Here is a 20046-nt window from a genome sequence, read left to right as displayed (position 1 = left end):
AGTGAAGTAGGCCTACATTTTGTATTTTTGAATTCTACAAGTAGAGGTAGGTCAGAAGGAACAAATTAGTTGTTTCTGATTATTTGGCAAAAGGCTTTGTCTTTTTTGTATCAAGGTACAAGCATGCTGTCCTCAATGCTGCAATCAATCTTTTTTCCTTCATGACAAATCCAATCAATGGGGATATGAAACTATAATGCTAGAATCAATATAAACAGAAGATTATTGATTTTATTATAGCCAAAATATGTATTTTGCTCACATTAATTTGTGTATAAACTTTGATTCAATGTGCTATATTTTAAGTGACCTGTTGTCTGTGTGTTATTATCTGTTAATAAATATTAATAATGTCTTATACACATGATCTATACTCACAGCCTGACCACAATGAAGTACAACCGCTATTCCATTCGTAAGGTAGCGTAGTGTAATGCAACGTAACATATGATACTAAATGGAGGGATACATATGTGTGTCCCAAATCCAACGAAATGCCCTGAGGCTAGGTTGATGCTCAACTTACATCAGTGTACCTGCAGCCACATGACCTTAACAATCATAACAGATGCAACACCTGCCAGTGCCAATGTAACTACATACTGTACCTGTTACCATGGTTTCTTCACAGTAACTCAGACTATCTAGACTTAGTAAAGGTCAGTGATAGCAAGTTCCAGGCAGGCATGTTCCATACTGATTAGACCTATAGGTCAGAGCAGTTAAAGGAGAGGAAGCCGTTTTAGAAAAAAAAGCTGTTTGCCTTTTGCCAGTATTGCAACTGATTAGAATGTACACGGGAGACCCTCAATTGCATTTAATTGATTCCTCAAATATTCTCTCCTCGCCAACATCTCAAAACCCATTGGATGAGAAGGTCAAATAGCTCTTCCCTCTGACCTTCTCATCCAATGGGATTTGAGGAGGCAAGGAGAGAGGACATGAGAAATCAAGGAAATGAAATTAATATTCTCCCCATGTGTCAGACTGTGACCTCTTGAGGAGAGGCAGGCATAGTCAGATTATCTGCTCTCTCCTGGCTCAATCAGCCATTATCTTGAGTTATGGGCTATGGTCAGAGCCAATTGCCTGGACACAGAACAGACAGCGAATTATGTCCACCACAGCAACTGGTGCAGGGGCAGTATTTCTGTTTGGTTTACAATGGTGACAGGTAGGGATGGGATATGTAGGATTGATTCAATCAAATGTATTTATAAAGCCCTTTCTACATCAGCAGATGTCACAAAGTGCTATACAGAAACCCAGCCTAAAACCCCAAACAGTAAGCAATGCAGATGTAGATCAGTAACAGACACATATAGTATGTTTATCTTTGCTTAATTTACTGGGGACTATACCTGTTTAACTTCAAAGCCACAATGTAATCCATATAATACACTAATACTGAATGAATAAGCATTATTCTGAATGAATAAGAATACTATTATTTATTTTCACAACAATGTCTTCCCTGTCAATGAATCCTCATCAATCATTATAGTTCTCCTTACAGTAAAATGGAGTGACTCAGAGATTAGTAACAGTGTGTGTGTGTGTGTGTGTGTGTGTGTGTGTGTGTGTGTGTGTGTGTGTGTGTGTGTCAATGCAGGCGCACGCTCGGCACCGTCCGTTTTTCGCGTGCGCGCGTGGGTAAATAGGCACAGAGGAGAACAGGGTACGTCCTTTACCGGTAAAAACCCTCGCGGGGTTAACAACGGAAGAAGAAGACAGAAGTGGGATGGAGTGATGCTGAGCAGTGAGAGGAACCAGAGAGAAACAACGGGACCCGCGGTGACCACAGAGAAGCAGAAAGCACGGTAAGTAAATGCAAGGCAATGTATTGATTTAGCATTTTATCAAAGGGGTATTATTAACGCAAATAGCCTGCGGTAGGGCTATACTCACTGTGTATATCCCCTGCAGTCACTTGACTCACACTAAAAACAATGGGCAGCTCAATGCTGTGTCATGTTTAGCCTATCTGCACTGAGTTTTTGTTAGGGGCTTATGCACTTCTGTAGGCTTACAATAATCTTCAATTTAAGGTATTTGCATTTGCAAAAATAATTTGATGATACAGCAATCCTTTGAATTTGTGTGGCTTGTCTATAGGCCTAAGTGATGTAAAGGGATTGTCAAGATTGTCACATTTTATTAATCAACAATTTGTACTTAAAATTGACATAATTGACAGAGCAGACCATCTGTAAAATTGTGTGTTGAGAACCTGATGATTCTAACAGGTTGCTGCCCTCTCACACGCACGCACGCACGCGCGCGCGCACACACACGCGCGCGCGCACACACACACACACACACACACACACACACACACACACACACACACACACACACACACACACACACACTCCTGTCATTCCATATGATTTCAATAACTTTCTGACTGCAACCCTTTTGATTTGAACGAAACCTTCCATACATGTTTGCCCATGGTAGAAGTGGTCAGAAAGGGATTTTTTTTGCCAAAATATTCAGGTGATACAGTGGTGGAACAAGTACCCAATTGTCATACTTGAATAAAAGATACATAAATAGAAAATGACTCAATTAAAAGTGAAACTCACCCAGTAAAATACTACTTGGGTAAGTAAATGTAATTGCTAAAATATACTTAAGTATCAAAGGTAAAAGTATGTAGCTCAGCTGGTAGAGCACGGCGCTTGTAACGCCAAGGTAGTGGGTTCAATCCCTGGGACCACCCATACACAAAACATTTATGCACGCATGACTATAAGTCGCTTTGGATAAAAGCGTCTGCTAAATGGCATATTATTATTATATTATTATAAATAATTTCACATTCCTTATATTAAGTAAACCAATTTTTCTTGTTTTTTATTTATTTACGGATAGCCACTCCAGCACTTAGACAATAATTTACAAATGAAGCATTTGTGTTTAGTGAGTCCTTCAGATCAAAGGCAGCAGGGAGGATCAGGGATGTTATCTTGATAAGTGTGTGAATTGGACGATTTTCCTCTCCTGCTAAGCATTCGGAATGTAACAAGTACTTTTGGGTGTCAGGGAAAATGTATGGAGTAAAAAGTGCATTATTTTCTTTAGAAAAGTAGTGGAGTAAAAGGAATCAAAAATATAAATAGTAAAGTAAAGTACAGATACCCCAAACAACTACTTAAGTAGTACGTTAAAGTATTTTTACTTAAGTACTTTACACCACTGAGGAGATAGACGTGCTCAAAGTTGACCCATTTTGCATACCCCATCCTACCAGGAGACATCCATGTCTGCATCACTAAAACATATAAATAATTGAGTTTTACATCATTTGAAAGCTTGAAAACCAGATTGTCAAAATATTTTTAAATTTCTTGAAAAATATGTTTTTTTTAAATAAAAATTACGTACTTTTTTAACCTTTAACGTCAATATAAAAAAAACCTGCATCAACTCCAATTTTATTCGTGTTCATATAATTTATGTTGTAGCTTAGACACTATTTGACATCGTCTGAGGGGTTTGTGTTGTGCCCGCCATCTCTTCAGACACAGCATACTCTTGAATACAAGGTGGGTGTCATGTTTTGGCTGATAAATTTACTAAAATGTGAATAAAATGGAAATGTCAACTTTCAAATGGTAACACAAAGATAGTTGGAGAACATATACGCAAAACGACAGCGGATTCAAAAAATAATTTTTCAATTAAAATTATTATACAAAATTATTCTTATATATATGGGGGATACAACAATCCCAGCTCTGCAGATTTTGCTGCGAAGAGACAGAATCATTATATCATTTGTTTTGGTACTGTCCATATGTAGCTTGTTTTTGGTCGCAGGTACAGAAATGGCTGAGGAATTGCAACATTTACCTGGAGCTAACTCTGCAGATAGCACTACTGGGTGATTTGAAAAGTCATAGTCAATCAATAAATAATATAATAATACTTTTAGGAAAAATGTTTATCTTTATTTTACAATCTGTAGAAACTATGAGAATAGAAAGGTTCAGAACTTTTGTAAAACATCACAGCACAGTTGAAAAATATATGGCAAATAGAAATCCAATATGGATGGTGTTAAGAGATAGATGGGAGGGGTTGAGTGGAGCTGAAGGGTGGGACTAATAACAACAAGAAAACTAATGTATAATAGACTGTGTCCGTAAAATGTATATAGGTTCAGAACTTTTGTGAAACAGCACAGTTAAAAATAAATGGCAAATAGAAATCAAACTGGATGGTCTTCACAAATAGATGGGAGGGGTTGAGGGGAGCAGAAGGATAGGAGTAAAAACAAACAAAAGATAACTATTGTCAAATAGATTGTGTCTGTAACATGTATATAGTATGTATAAGCTGGAAGTAGAAGCCTAAGTGTTGTGGTTCATGAGTTTACTCCAATTAAGGGAGGGGTGGTAGGGTTAGTGGAAAACAATAAAATAAAATATATTTTAAAAATATGTGTATATATATATATATATATACAGTACCAGTCAAGTTTGGACACACCTACTCATTGCAGGGTTTTTATTTTATTTTTACATTGTAAATTAATAGTGTTGACATCAAAACTATGAAATAACACATATGGAATCATGTAGTAACCAAAAAAGTGTTAAACAAATCAAAATATATTTTATATTTGAGATTCTACAAAGTAGCCACCCTTTTTACCTTGATGACAGCTTTGCACACTCTTGGCATTCTCTCAACCAGCTTCACCTGGAATGCTTTTCCAACAGTCTTGAAGGAGTTCCAACATATGCTGAGCACTTGTTGGTTGCTTTTCCTTCACTCTGCGGTCCAACTCATCCCAAACCATCTCAATTGGGTTGAGGTCGGGGGATTGTGGAGGCCAGGTCATCTGATGCATCACTCCCATCACTCTCCGTCTTGGTAAAATAGCCCTTACACAGCCTAAAGGTGTGTTTTGGGTCATTGTCCTGTTGAAAAACAAATGATAGTCCCACTAAGCGCAAACCAGATGGGATGGCTTATCGCTGCAGAATGCTGTGGTAGCCATGCTAATTAAGTGTGGCTTGAATTCTTAATAAATCACAGACAGTGTCACCAGCAAAGCACTCCCACAACATCACACCTCCTCCTCCATGCTTCCGGTGTGGGAACCACACATGTGGAGATCATCCGTTCACCTACTCTGCGTCTCACAAAGACACAGTGGTTGGAACCAAAAATCTAAAATTTCGACTCATCAGACCAAAGGACAGATTTCCACCGGTCTAATGTCTATTGCTTGTGTTTCTTGGCCCAAGCAAGTCTCTTCTTCTTATTGGTGTCCTTTAGTAGTGGTTTCTTTGCAGCAATCCGACCATGAAGGCCTGATTCACACAGTCCCCTCTGATCAGTTGATGTTGAGATGTGTCTGTTACTTGAACTCTGTGAAGCATTTATTTGGGCTGCAATCTGAGGTGCAGTTAACTCTAACCTCTGCTGCAGAGGTAACTCCTGTGGCGGTCATCATGAGAGCCAGTTTCATCATAGCGCTTGATGGTTTTTGCGACTGCACTTGAAGAAACTTTCAATGTTCTTGACATTTTCCATATTGACTGACCTTCATGTCTTGACGTAATGATGGACTGTCGTTTCTCTTTGCTTATTTGAGCTGTTCTTGCCATAATATGGACTTGGTCTTTTACCAAATAGGGCTATCTTCTGTATACCACCCATACCTTGTCACAACACAACTGATTGGCTCAAATGCATTAAGAAGGAAAGAAATTCCACAAATTAACTTTTAAGAAGGCACACCTGTTATTTGAAATGCATTCCAGGTGACTACCTCATGAAGCTGGTTGAGAGAATGCCAAGAGTGTGCAAAGCTGTCATCAAGGCAAAGGGTGGCTACTTTGAAGAATCTCAAATATAAAATATATTTTGATTTGTTTAACACTTTTTTGGTAACTACATGATTCCATATATGTTATTTCATAGTTTTGATGTCTTCACTATTATTCTACAATGTAGAAAATAGTAAAAATAAAGAAAATCCCTTGAATGAGTTGGTGTGTCCAAACTTTTGACTGGTATTTATATTAAACCGATTTATTCAGTAGTCCGTTATGGAAGATGACGAGACCTTTAATTGTAAGATCTAGACATTTACATTTAACAAGTAACCTTTTCTGCTGTGTGTGTTTTACTCGAATCGAGTTTTTGTTTTTGAATGCTGGTTTGGCTTATTTCTGCCCTCCCCTTCTCCCAAACAGACATGTATTTACCTGCTCCCCTCTCCATCCCTCCAGAGCACAGTAGCCAGATGGAAGCTGTTGATCTACTTAGTCAGAGGTGGATGTAGCGACCATTACCCAGACCAAAGCAAACAATCACAGACTGCACTGCGCAATTTACTGCTCACTGAGCTGTGGGTCCACTAACACTAAACCATTAGAAACCATTACACCTGCACGTTATAGCCCAGATTCCCAGAACATTGTTTTATTCAAGGAGCAGTAAAAGGTAAATCACTAAGAAGTGTGTTTTATGGTCTTCTTTGACCTGCTGGGCTTAATTGCAGCACCTGTTTCATGTTGTGTTGTGTTGTGTTTGGTGCTGATGCAAGCCACAGGGTGATGTTAAACTGGAAGGACATCCCTGTAAGTTTAAAGTTCTAAACAACAAGATGTAAGTATTTTCAAGATGAGAATAGTTTATATTTGTTAATAGATCTCTTATTTACTCTTAACATTCTCTTGAGGAGGACACCTGCTTCATAGGTTTTCTAAGAGGTTCCAGTAATCCAACTAGCTTACCTGAACTCTTTCCCATATTGTGCCACTAACACAACCTAAAGATACATCATACAACCCACTCTTATCTCCTCTGTGGTCAGGTAAGACTTGTGAAGCTGTATAGTATGGATTTGCATTAGGTAGCCGTTGAGGAGATGCTGCCCTGGAGCCCATGGAGTGTTGACCAGTCTGTTAATGATTGAGCTGGGCTTCAACAATGTTGCAGCCGGTTGCTATGCAGGTGGAGAGAGGGGATAGCTAGGTTACCAGAGTAGAAGCCCAAGGCATGAGGGGGCTGCTGTAAATAAACATATCTCACGGTTACACAGGTAATTCATGTGAAAACAGTACATGTTTACCTTGCCCTGCAGCAAGGTTCATTAACCGTGGGGACCTTTAGCTGACATTTTGAAATAATTATCAGAGCCGATTCGAGGCCAATGTTCTTTCCATGAATTGAGAATAAGCCTCATTTAGAAGCACATAATTGGTCTTGAAGAACTTTCCTTACTGTGGTTCTGATCCTTCACCTTGATAAGGCTAGAAATTGAGGCCATTTGAATGCACACACACACACACACACACACACACACACACACACTTACACACATGCTCACACACACACACATTGAACTCAATGATTTCCTCTCTTCCTCACATCCAGAGACGATGGTGGGCCTGAGAAACCGGTCCACGTGGGCCCCGCTGCTCCTCAAGGCCTCCTGCATCAAGTCCTGTGCCAACGGCTGCTCCCTGGGCATTACCGCACATCTCACCTACGCCAACACAGACACCGAACCTGTGGAGGGTGAGTGACAGCTCAGGTCATAGGTCACACACTGATGTCATCTATAGCCAGATCTTGTCTTGGTCTTTCTGTAATAGTCTTTCTGTAATGTAGGTCTTCAACTGTTGTCTGTTGTCCTTTTATTCAATGCCCCTTGCACCTTTCCCCCACCCCTCTCCCCCAAGGTGTGTTTGTGTACCCGCTAGGGGAGAAGGAGGTGGTGGTGGGCTTTGAGGCGGTAATTGCTGGCCGGATGGTGGGAGTTCAGATCCAGAGTCGGGGGAAGCTGGAGGACTGCTGTCTGGACTGCTGCCCAGGATTGGGGCTCGATGGCCAATGTGGCAACGGACGGGAGTGGGGCTGCTGCGGGGACTCCAGCTTGGACATGCAGTGTACCAATGGTGAGCAAAGGGGGGGAAGGAGAGAGGTACGGCAGAACGTAAGGAGGGAGAGAGGGAGGGAGGGAGGGAAAGAAAGAAAGAAAGAAAGAAAGAAAGAAAGAAAGAAAGAAAGAAAGAAAGAAAGAAAGAAAGAAAGAAAGAAAGAAAGAAAGAAAGAAAGAAAGAAAGAAAGAAAGAAAGGGAGGGAGGGAGGGAGGGAGGGAGGGAGGTAGGGATGGAAGGAGGGAGGGAGGGAGTGAGAGATAGGGCTGGATGGATAGAAGGACGGAAGGAGTGTATCTGTATATATAAAAATCCCCTTTACCTCATTCCCTTGATTAATTTAATATAATGGTATAATCTTGTAGGATGGGGCAGAGGACTGAAGCTAAAAGGATTTGGCTTCTTGCCTCTTCGTGAAATGGCTTTCACTTAGTATAAAAAATGTATCAACTTTAAGTGAATGTTATGATTCTATTTAATCCATGGAACCATGCTCTGAAGATTTTTATCTGAATCTCTGTCTTTTAGGCCATCTCATCCTAGATGAAGACTTGGAGCGAACCACCTTCATCGTAGGCACAGGGGTCATTGGCCCGATGGACATTGTATCTGTCATCATTAGCACGACCATGGAACTCCCCACCTTGAAGAGTGGTGCGATCCGCCTGGTCTACCCCACAGTACTCACTCCCATCGCCACAGGGCAGGTCACTGCAAGCAAAAGTGAAAATGGGGGGAAATCAGATGAAACAGGGTATTCCCCTCCCCTTTGAAAATGATCTAAATGTTTGGTAGTTTGATCTCAATTAAATTAATTCCCAAGTGTTGAAAAAATGTACATTATCCCATATCATTATTGGAATTACCAAAAGTTCAGGTGAAATTCAAACTCTGGCTCTTAATATTTTCCTTTCTAATCTATCCCTACTCTTCTTCCCCTGCAGACCCACCAGTTGTTTTGGAGCCACCTCAGGGAAACAGGAGAGGGTTTTGGGTTTGGAGCAACAGTGTGCCCATGCCATCTTCACCAGCCCTGCCACCAACGTGGCACCCTACGAGCTCAACTTCCAGCTGCTGGTCCGAGGGGCATGCCTGCTGGCTGGTACACCCATATTATATACCCATCTATCTATTCATTGGCACACATTTATTTACCCAGGAAGTCCCATTGATGTCAAAATACCTATTTCCCACTAAGTAGCTTTGCTGTGATATTGTAGCGAAGAGCGGGACAGGGAAGTGAACCCGGGTTGCTGGCATGAAAGGCAAACACCCTACGCATCATACCAATAGGGTTAACCCACTTGGTGGCAATTGTAACTTGGCTCATATAGCGAGGAGTTCTTTGAGTACAGCAAGCACTTGAGTGGGTGGGATAAGGGTGGGAGAAACAGCTCTTTCTAGCTTTAGCCTGTCTCCTGTAATGACATAGTGACAGATACAATTGGCCCTGGCATTCCCATAGTGAAATATGAAATGTGTCTGGGGAGGCTGGACAAGGAACTCAGAGTGAGGCAGCCGAGGGAGAGGGACAGAGTAAGGGAGCTGAGAAACAAAGGAGGGAGCGGGTGTGTTTGGAACAAGGCCAGGCTACTGTAACTGTACTGTACAGCAGTCAAGATATTAGGTGGGGGAAATTAGGCTACTCAATCAGATTGGGCGCTAGGAGGGCCTGTAGGGGAGTGGAGTTACTCCGGCCTGTCTGAGAGGGAGTGTATCCTTCCCCTAGCCCCTTCCCCTAACCTCTTCCCCTAGCTGGCCCCTACCCCTAGCCCCTTCACCTAATAGGACTAAGTGTTGTTGTTGAACTGGGTATATCTTGTCCCCTTCCCCTGCCCAGGTCTGGAAAGCCCTACCCACGCCCTGAGGGCAGATGCAGACCCCAGCGCCCAGAGTGCTTCCGCCACCTACATCACCCTGGCACAGGAACACCCCTATGACAGACACATAGAGATCATACTGCACCTCAGCGGTGAGAGAGAGTGTTTGTATGTGTGTGGGTGTGCGTGTTTCACAATAGTCTCCGATGGCCTCTTTCCTTATCTCACTGATCTTGAGTTCTGTCCTCAAACTCTCTCCTCCAGAGCCTCACAGCCCATTGGTCATCCTGGAGAGGGGTCGGCTCACCTTCAGCCAATACGAGCAGCAGATCTGTTCCCGCCGCGACTTCATTCGCTGTGCTCGCAAAGAGCTGGAACCAGAGAAGAAGGTGAGCTGGACTGAAAGCTAAAAAATCACTTGGGTGCAAATAACAGTGTGTGGCTTTATTATATTTCCATGAAACTATTTACCCAACCCAGTACCTGGCAAATAGTATTTCTTACCCTTATAATACATCTATACATTATTTGGACTAACATACAATATATTCTGGCTGTATATGTTTTTTCTATTTTTTATTGTCTAATAAATTCTATCAATCAATCCTCCTGTACAGTTGGAGTTTGTGAGAAAGCGGTACCACAAGGACATCCTGAGCAGCCCGGTCCTGATGCTCAACTTCTGTCCTGACCTGCTGTCTGAGCCTCCAGAGCTGCACCGTGCCACCAGGGAACTGCTCTTCCTCATAGACCGCAGTGGCAGCATGAGCGGCATCAACATCCACCGCATCAAGGTGATGATGGAGAAAACACTGACACAGACATAGTGAAGGGGAGGGGGTAAAAACACATCTACATACATGAAGGTAATCCCATCCACCCTGACTCGGGCTGTTAAAATTATGGAGAAAATATCACATGGAATCTGTCTCAAGGGAATGGTTTTCCCTCTGGTGAAGGGTTATGGTTGTGCATATTCAATGGAAGTAAATTGTAATTATTTGGAAGATATTACAAATATAAAGGGGATCTGAATCGTGGATTTTCAAAGAATTGTTTTTACACGGAAGAAGAACATCCTCAGACCAGACTTTTCAATACTAACCCCATGTCCACTTCCTGTCCCAACAGGAACCGATGGTGGTAGCTCTGAAGAGTCTTCCTCCAGGCACCATGCTCAACATCATAGGCTTCGGCACCACCATCAAAGCCCTGTTCACCACCAGCAAGCTCTGCACAGACGTAAGTACTACTTCAGAGAGCAAAGGAATAGTTCACCCTATAAAGTCAAAGTTTGTCAGATGCTTTCACTCCTCAAAGAAGTAATCTATTATTGACTTGCACTCATATTCCCCACCATCTGTTATGTAGATCCATTATGTAGATCCATATATATGCATTAAGAGAAATCTGCAGCCTCAATCCCAAATGAATGGGAAATATACTGTATAACCTTGACAATAAGGTTTCCATTTACCATGAGAGCAACCATAAACTTCCATGCAACCTTACATGTGTGAAGATCTACAAACCATGTTATGTGAACAACTTAACATGCTCAGTCAGACAAGGTGCTCTCAACAGAACCAAGATGAAAAAAAAACAAAACATGTTTTATTATCACTTGTGGACCTTCTGTCCTGTCCTCTCTGTCCTCTTTGTTCCACCTCAATCAGAGTCCAGGTCAGCTCACACCAGGGTTGCCCTAGCAGCTGAGTATCAGGTTTTAGCCAGACTAGGACTGTGCAAGGACAAACAGCAGTTAAACAACATATGGTGACCTTTCATGCATATTACAATGAGGAAAATGAGGATGAGCCACCAGTTCTCTCTCTCTCTCTCTCTGTCTAGTTTAATAAATCACAGATTGTCATGGGCGTTTGTGTCCCCTTTGTGATTTGGGTTAAGCAGGTGCAGGTGCTGACATTGGGTGACCTACATTGTTTGTTGTTCAGTGATGGTCTACTACAGGTTTTGTTATGTTTGTATTCCCTTACAGGTTGGACAGGGCTTGATTACATTCTAACGTCAATAGTAATATAGGATTATGTCTGTTTGATTTATTGTGGTATTCCAATGTTTACAGATCAAACAATAGGAAGGTACATTATTTACCCCGATCTACCAGACAGATAACAAGAGATTTATTGAAACTCATAACTCGTGTCACTGCCCTTCATTTCTCCTCGCCCAATCTGATGCATATCATACTATCCTTCTGTCAATTCTTTAGTGTACAGTAGATGTATGCTATCCCTACATCTTCATGCCCCCTTGTTGATTAAAGTAATTAAAATCATAGTTTGGTGATCATACACTGCTTATCTAATGAGTCCATCAATATTAACCAATAGGCAGTAGCCCTATCTGTCCCTCCCCTACCCTACCCCCTCCCCTCCCCTCCCCTCCCCTCTCTCCCCAGGTGATCTTGGCACAGTCCTGTGAGTACATCCAGAAGATGAGGGCTGACATGCGGGAAACCAACCTGCTGGGGGCGCTGTCTTGGGTGTACCAGCAGCCCGTGCAGCGCTCCTGCCCCCGCCAGGTGTTCATCATCACAGACGGCAGCGTCAGCAGTGTAGGCAAGGTGCTGGAGCTGGTCCGCAGGAACACTTGTGCTGCCAGGTATTGTCTGATGGCAGCTGGTAGAATGAGTAGAAATGGGAACATTAAGCATTTAAAATCTACTGTATTGATCAAAAGTGATACTGTAGGTTCAACCCTGAATATTGTGGTAATAAAGTGTGTCTATGTAAGTCTGTGTGTTTGGAAGGAGAGAGAGGAAGGAAAAGAGAGAGTTACTAGAGAGAGAGAGTGGCTGATACAGTATGTCGTAGCAGATATAAGCCACACCCATTAATCCCACTAAGTGCTTCCCTCTGCAGTTACTGCCATGCCCCTCTGGTCTGGTCTGGTCTGGTCTCCCTCCCACCCACCCTCCTCCCCCCTCCCAGCTCCCTGGGCATTGCACAATAATAACTATATTTATCCTTCATGAGTATTCTACTGTTAGCCCAGCTATCCCCCGACAGCACACTGGCTATGTTAGTGAAGACGGAGGAACTTATGGAGCAGTCAAACTACAAATGTGATTCCAACCTCTAACCCTAGCCCACGTGTACATGCCTGGGTCTGTGTTTGTGTGTGTGAGTGTGCGTGTATTGATATTCATGTGGGACAGTCAGTCTACCCTGCCAGACAGAGGTAGCTGCATTCAGAGCAGAGCGGCACGCTGTCCGTCACTTGGCCTTTTCAATTAGTCTGGCCTGTGGCCCTTTCAGCCATTCAATTAGTGAAATGCCATTTGATTGCTTTCAGTGTTGTGTATAACACTGCTGTGTGTAGCTAATAACTCAGGGTTAGAATACGAAGGACACAGTAAATCCATCATAGATCACCTGGTTTTAAAGTGTCTAACTAATAAATCTGTCTAAATTTGCGACAGTCTCTCTCTCTCTCTCTCTCTCTCTCCTCTCTCTCTCTCTCTCTCTCTCTCTCTCTCTCCTCTCCTCTCTCTCTCTCTCTCTCTCTCTCTCTCTCTCTCTCTCTCTCTCTCTCTCTCTCTCTCTCTCTCTTCTCTCCTCTCTCTCTCTCTCTCTCTCTCTCTCTCTCTCTCTCTCTCTCTCTCTCTCTCTCACTCTCTCTCTCTCCTCTCTCTCTCTCTCTCTCTCTCTCTCTCTCTCTCTCTCTCTCTCTCTCTCTCTCCTCTCTCCTCTCTCTCTCTCTCTCTCTCTCATCTCTCTCTCTCTCTCTCTCTCTCTCTCTCTCTCTCCTATATATATAAACTGAATAAGAAGTTATTCTGTTATTATCCAAGGTGTTTTGGTCTTGGCCTGGGCCCCAGAGCCTGCAGGAGGCTCCTACAGGGCGTTGCCAAGGTGACAGGTGGAACAACAGAGTTCTTGGGTGAGGAGGAGAGGCTGCAGCCCAAGGTGAGAAGTGACATCACTGCCCCCTTGTGGGGAGATACTGTAGTAGGCTACTGGGGACATGCACACTACGTTCAAAGATTATTGCTTCCCTCCTCAACCTGAAAATGCAAACACATTTGAATTAACCTTTAACCCCTAACCTATAACCTCTAACGTTTAACTAATCACTGACCCCTCAGCTGATAAAGTCCCTGAAGAAGGCCTTTGAGCCAGTCCTCACTGATGTACGAATAGACTGGTACCTGCCTGATAACATGGAGGCTCTCCTGTCACCCAATGAGATCCCTCCGCTTTACCCAGGGAATCGCCTGATTGGCTACTGTACCCTGTACGATGTGTCTAGCTTCAGAGGCAAGAAGACTGAGGTGAGTGTCCAACTATCCCCTCTGGAAAGGCATTCAAGTTTCCTGTCTTGTGGACAGCATATATATTGTGCAGAATACAAAGTAAACTCAGTCCATTCTCTCACCTTGTGTGTTCTGTAGGGGCGTGGTCGGGGCTATAAGGGCTTGTCTCGGGGCTCGGTTGGCTCTGTGTTCGGCCTATCGAACGACGAGCTGTCCCCTCCCTCTGTGTCTGAGCTCCTCCCTCTGGTTACATCATCAGAAGGCGCAGACCTAGAGGAGGCGCTGAGGGAAATCTCCCGGGAAATCTCCTCAGAGTTCTCCTGTGCCAAAGACACTGACCCTGGGACTAGTACAGGTGAAATACTGACACTCAAAAAATAGATGGTCACTCAAAAAAACAGTTCCCTCAATCCAACACCTGTAAAGTTCCTTTGGCTTTGCGCATATTACAGCTAAAGCACAATGATTATAACTGTCTTACAAGCTCTCCTCTGATATCTCATCCACAGGTGGGGAGGTGGAATGGTCCAGTGATGTTCGTCGTAGGATCCAGGAGAGTTCTTACATCCAGGAGCAGTATGTTCTGACCCGCTGCTCCCTGAGCAGTGAGAGGGGTCTGCCCTACACCCACACCCACACCCCCTCTACCTCTGACTCTATGGGAGGCCCTTACCCCCCTGACCTGCTCCCCATCCCGTGCCTGGACACGGGTTCCCTGCCGCAGGGCCTCGAGAAGATGGCTCCACCCGAACAGAGAAGCACCCTGTCCCGCTGGGGCGAGTCGCCATGGCAACAGATCGCTTCCTCCGAGAATACGGATTCCGTGTCAAAAAAGGTAGGACTGGCTTTGTTTACAACTGCAGTTTGAACCACCTCATGCCTTTAGTCATTAAACTACACTGCTGTAAATATTTTTTAACCCAGTGTAACTGTTTTCCCTTGTCACAATCCAGGCAGGGCGTCTGTGTGCAGGGGAGGAGTCTCGAAGGAGACAGAGGGCATTGGCCCGCTCCGCCATGTCTGCGAGGAGTTTCTCCTCCCCCCAGGGTGAGCTGGACATGCACCGCCTGCGGAGGGCGCTAGAGAGGGTCTCCTTCGACCAGGCAGTGGGGGGGAGGCTGGAGGAGAGCGATGGGGAGAACCAGCCTACACCCAGAGGAGGGCTGTCCCGCAGGAGCCTCACTGACTCCAGTAGGTTAACTTCCTCACCTCTAAACTGATGTCTGAAACTAAACTCCCTCAGACTCTCTTTCTCTCTCTTTTCCATCCATCAATCCACTAACCCTCTCCCACCCCTCTTTCTCCCCCCCTAGACGGCCTGCTGTTCCCTGTCTCTCCTCTGGACTGGGACAGTTTCACCGACCCGGAATACCTGTTTACCGCCGCCCCCCCGGACGACCCCCCCACGCCCCCTGCCCAGTGTCGCTCCCTCATCCACGGCCTCCTGGGAGGCAGGCCCGTTTCCTGGGAGGTCACCGTGGACCTGACACAACTCTGGGCCCCTGAGGGCCATGGGACAGGAGGGACGTCCAGGGGAGAAGGAGAAGGGGGGGACCTCTGGGAGGAAATTATCCACCAGCTGACCGTTCGCTCTGCCATTAGGGACTTTGAGAAGATGGCGGAGAAGGAGAGTGACATTGAGCATGGTGAGGGTTTACACCAGTGTTCCTCAATTTTGGGATTGAGGTCATCACAGGGTGTACAGGGTTTTGTTTCAGCCTTGATTAGTTGAGTACTGAGGGGTATACTACAAAGCAGGATCAAAGAGTTGTCCAGCTAACTTGCCTAAATATTCTGATACAACTTAATGTTTTTAAAAGATATGCTTGACATTGGTATGGTCTAATTGATTCAACAAACGAAAACACATAGTCAGGTCCAAAATTATTGGCACCCTTGATAAAGATAAATAATAATAATATGCCATTTAGCAGACGCTTTTATCCAAAGCGACTTACAGTCATGCGTGCATACATTTTTGTGTATGGGTGGTCCCGGGGATCGAACCCACTACCTTGGCGTTACAAGCGCCGTGCTCTACCAGCTGAGCTACAGAGGACCACAAGATGAGCAAAAGACTGTATAAAATAAATAATACAAATACCAAGCTACAGGTATCTGCCAAAATAAAGGAAACACCAACATGAAGAGTCTTAGTAGGGCATTGGGCCACCATGAGCCAGAACAGCTTTAATGCAACTTCGCATAGATTCTGTCTGGAACTCTACTGGAGGGCTGCAACACCATTTGAATGGTACTGAAAACAGGGGTGCCAATAATTTTGACCCCTATCTTTTTGAGAGAAAAAAAGTTTTACTTGGTAAACAAAATCTCTTTCTCTGAGCAATTGTATTTGTATGAATAATATAATTTCCCTACTTTTTTAGCAGGCAATGGCTGTGTACACAGGCAGACGAATTCTGATATTTTTCCACTTATTGGGAAAATATCAGAATTGGGCTGCCTGTGTAAACACAGCCAATATAGCTCTGTATTTGTATTATTTATTTGATACAGCCTTTTTTGCTCATCTTCATCAAGGGTGCCAATCATTTTAGACCTGACCGTATCTAAGTTTAGCTTCTTTGATGAACCAGAAAATCTAGAGTTATTTCTTGTTGCTTATCAAAGTTAGATGGCTAACTAATTGATCCTGCTTTGTAGTATACCTGTCTCTCTATGCGTATGATAGATTGTATGCTGTCTACTTGTTTTGCAGGACCTGCTAAGCGGTACCGTATGAAGGCCATCCAGACCAGTAAGAGCTGTAACATCATCTGTATGTACACAGCCTTTACTGCCACCAACACCAGCAAGGGTCCATCAGACATTGTGGAAGTTAGAAACACAGGTAACACTTCAGACAGTTCCACAGTAAACCTGAAAACGGATGGCCTAAGTTTATAATATGCATGGTAACTGATATGTCTGTTAACGGTGGAAGGGTATCAATCAAATTTCCATCAACTAAATGGTTTTTATAAAGCCATTTTTACATCAGCGAGTGTTTTACAGACACCCAGCCTAAAGCCCCAAACAGCAAGCAATGCAGATGCAGAAGCACGGTGGCTAGGTAAAACTCTCTACAAGGCAGGAACCTAGGAAGAAAGAGGGCGAGGAACCAGGCTCAGAGGAGTATGGTTTGGATAGCAGTGGTGTGTGGTGACTGTTGTCCTGTCATGTGTAGGGTTGCGTTTGGGGAACAGACGGAGCTCCCAGTCAGGCAGTCGTAGACAGAGGGCCTACTCTGTGGGACTAGGCCGACGCCCCTCCAGCAGAGACAGTGAGGAATTTGAGGACACCTGCAACTCCACAGGTAAACCTACAATACAATAAACCTACAGTCATTAGTAAACCTGCAGAGGTCAAATGGTATGTATATTTTTATTTGGATCACCATTAACCAATGCCATGAAGTCAGCTAGTCTACCTGGGTTCCGATACAGAACTAAAAAGACATTACAAACAATGAACATTACTTTTTTTATTTTTTTATTGACATAGCAAGTAGACATTACAGACATTTAAAATACCTGACAGGTAACACATTTACATACAATAATGAACTCCAGGTCTTGTAGTAGCCATTTTGTTTGGTTGTTTCCCAGACAGGGATGATACTCCTGCCTCCCCCTGCAGCCTGAAGTCTTGGGACAGCAGTAAGTGCCATTACATTGGCTGAATCTCAAACCGAACATTTCGACCATTCGATCACTCAATATCCGAGTTCATGAGTTGTTTCACTATAACCTCTCTACAACCTGTTGTAATAAAGCCATTCATTATTGTTTATCAAACGTGTGTGCCTCAGGTGCAGGGGGCAATCCCTACCCTGCCAGTCCATCAGCCGTGTCCGGCACCTCCTCCACCCGATCCCAACGCTCAGCGGAAAGCAAGTCTGTGGAGAGCTTCTTTGGCTCCAGATTCCCTCTTGGCAGACTGAGGTCGCCTAACTCCTCTGGGAAGCAGGCCCCTCTGAAGGGCCACTGTCTCTCTGCTGAGGCTGAGAAACACACAGACACAGAGAACCCAGACTACCTGCCTCTGGTGAGACAACTGTCCTCTCACTGCATTTGATCATACGATCATTACAATAGATCCAGGCTGTGCCTAAAAGGTCTTAGGCCTAGATTCAATCAGATCAAGCGTTAACCGGCAATAGCAGACACCCGCATAGCGGATGTTTTGGAGGTGTCGGAGGTGGAACTGCATTGGAGCCGTCAAATCGGTGAGCAGCTGCTCTTGCGATCATTTTCACGAAGCCACACCTGCCCCACTCGTGTTAGAAGTTCAGAATGAGAAAGTGTAGGCTATATAGAAATAATTACAATTAAATCGAAAAATAATTAAACTAAATAATGAGGATTTCTATCATCCTAATTGAGGTGTAGATTACATCTCACATTCCAGTGTTTGAACTTGTAAAGAAGGCTGCATGGGATTGACTCCGTGCAGCCAATGGCAATGTCCACTTTAGGTATAATGTCAGGAGCCACTTGTGGATTTGACAGCTCTTAACGCAGTTCCACCTCCAACACTGTCAAAACAACCGCCATGTGGATGTTGGCTAAAGTGGATCTGATTTAATCAAGCCCTTAGTGCAATTGTATTAAAGGGCAATTCCACCCCTTTTCAACCTCATATTCAGTATCTCCAGCATCATACCAGTATCTACATATGTGAAAACTATGCGTTTCTATGTTCTGTGGTTAAAAAGATAAAAGTTCCTAAAAAGTCCTACTCTGTGACATCATTGAGAAGGATTAAATGTAGGGAAAAAAACATTATTTTCAAAACCTTCAACGAGTTTCTAGCCAGGGGGAGAGCATTTTCCTGCTCTCCGCATGAGTGTCCGCGATCTCATAGGGTTTGAAAATCCCAGTTTTTTTTTTAAAGGTTTGTACCTTTGACGTCATCAAATTGCACTTTCTAACTTTATATTTGTACTACAAAACATAGAAGTGTGCCAATTTAACATATGTAGACAATGGTATGGTGCTGGAGATAATGAATATGAGGTTGAAAAGTGGTGGAAATGCCCTTCAAGTTTTGAGACTTCTGATAACTTGCTGTGAACTTTACTGTAAGTACTCTACTGATAATGAATCTACAAGAAGTATTTAGAGGTGGGTACCTGATTTCAGAGTTAGTATCTGGTATCTCCTCCACAGGTACGTCTCCAGTTGGCATCTGGGGCCTTCCTCCTGACAGAGGTCTACTCTGACTGCATCCAGATTCCCCTGGACCGTCTGAAGAGGGCGTCCCCCTACAGCCGCCACCGCAGCAGCCTCAGCCCCCCCTTCCGCTGCACCTCCGCCAACGCCCCAACAATCCCCTCCTCCACCACTACCAAGCTCCCAACTGGTACCCCCCTCTACCACACCACCTCCTCTACCAAGCCTCCTAGTCCCCCCCATCACCACACCTCCACCTCTACTGGTACCAAGCCCTCGGTTAGCCCCCACACCCCAGACAACCCTCCCCCAATCCTGGACCCCCGACTCCGCAGGAGACGCTTCTCCGACCGGGGCCGAGAGCCCCTGATGACCCTCCTCGACCCCCCTAGCTCCGAGGAAGGCTCCCCTGACATGACAGGTGGCCCTCTCCCCCAGACCCAGGCAGACAGCGGGCGCGGCTCAGAGACTGACGTCTGTGAGGGTTCTCTGTTGGATCCAGCAGCTCCAGACCCCCAGGGGAGCGACCAGCTGGCTCTGGGAGACCTGGAGGGCTCGAGCTGGGCCACGGCCGTGGCTCTGGCCTGGCTGGAGCACCGCTGTGCAGGGTTTTTCATGGAGTGGGAGCTGGTGGCAGCCAAGGCGGACTTCTGGCTACGGGGCCAGGAGCTGCCGGAGGGGGTGGACCTGGCCGGGCTGAAGGGGGCTGCCAGACAGCTGTTTCTGCTGCTCCGCCACTGGGACGAGAACATCCAGCTCAACATGCTCTGCTACAATCCCAACAACATGTGACCACATAGTCACCATGTTAAAACCACCACAATGTGTGACATTTCTTACTACTGTCACAACAACATTTGATGTGA

General features: G+C 44.5%; 1 protein-coding gene across 1 annotated transcript; it reads left to right on the top strand.

The window, feature by feature from the left end:
* Positions 1-7406: 7406 nt before the first annotated feature.
* On the top strand, positions 7407-19972 carry vwa5b2 (von Willebrand factor A domain containing 5B2; the record flags this gene model as incomplete). The annotated part of the gene is made up of 20 exons (XM_084183624.1): positions 7407-7545; positions 7710-7925; positions 8436-8661; positions 8852-9009; positions 9748-9879; positions 9992-10116; positions 10345-10521; positions 10859-10969; positions 12150-12352; positions 13545-13659; positions 13839-14024; positions 14145-14361; positions 14516-14841; positions 14960-15197; positions 15320-15652; positions 16726-16857; positions 17194-17322; positions 17615-17665; positions 17818-18053; positions 19178-19972. The coding sequence occupies 20 exons, from the start codon at positions 7407-7409 to the stop codon at positions 19970-19972; spliced, it is 4245 nt and encodes a 1414-aa protein (XP_084039750.1).
* Between the last annotated feature and the right edge of the window lie 74 nt (positions 19973-20046).

This window comes from Coregonus lavaretus (assembly GCF_964263955.1).
Source record: "Coregonus lavaretus genome assembly, chromosome: 19".
Classification (NCBI taxonomy): Eukaryota; Metazoa; Chordata; class Actinopteri; order Salmoniformes; family Salmonidae; genus Coregonus; species Coregonus lavaretus.
This window is presented reverse-complemented; position numbering and strand designations above follow the sequence as displayed.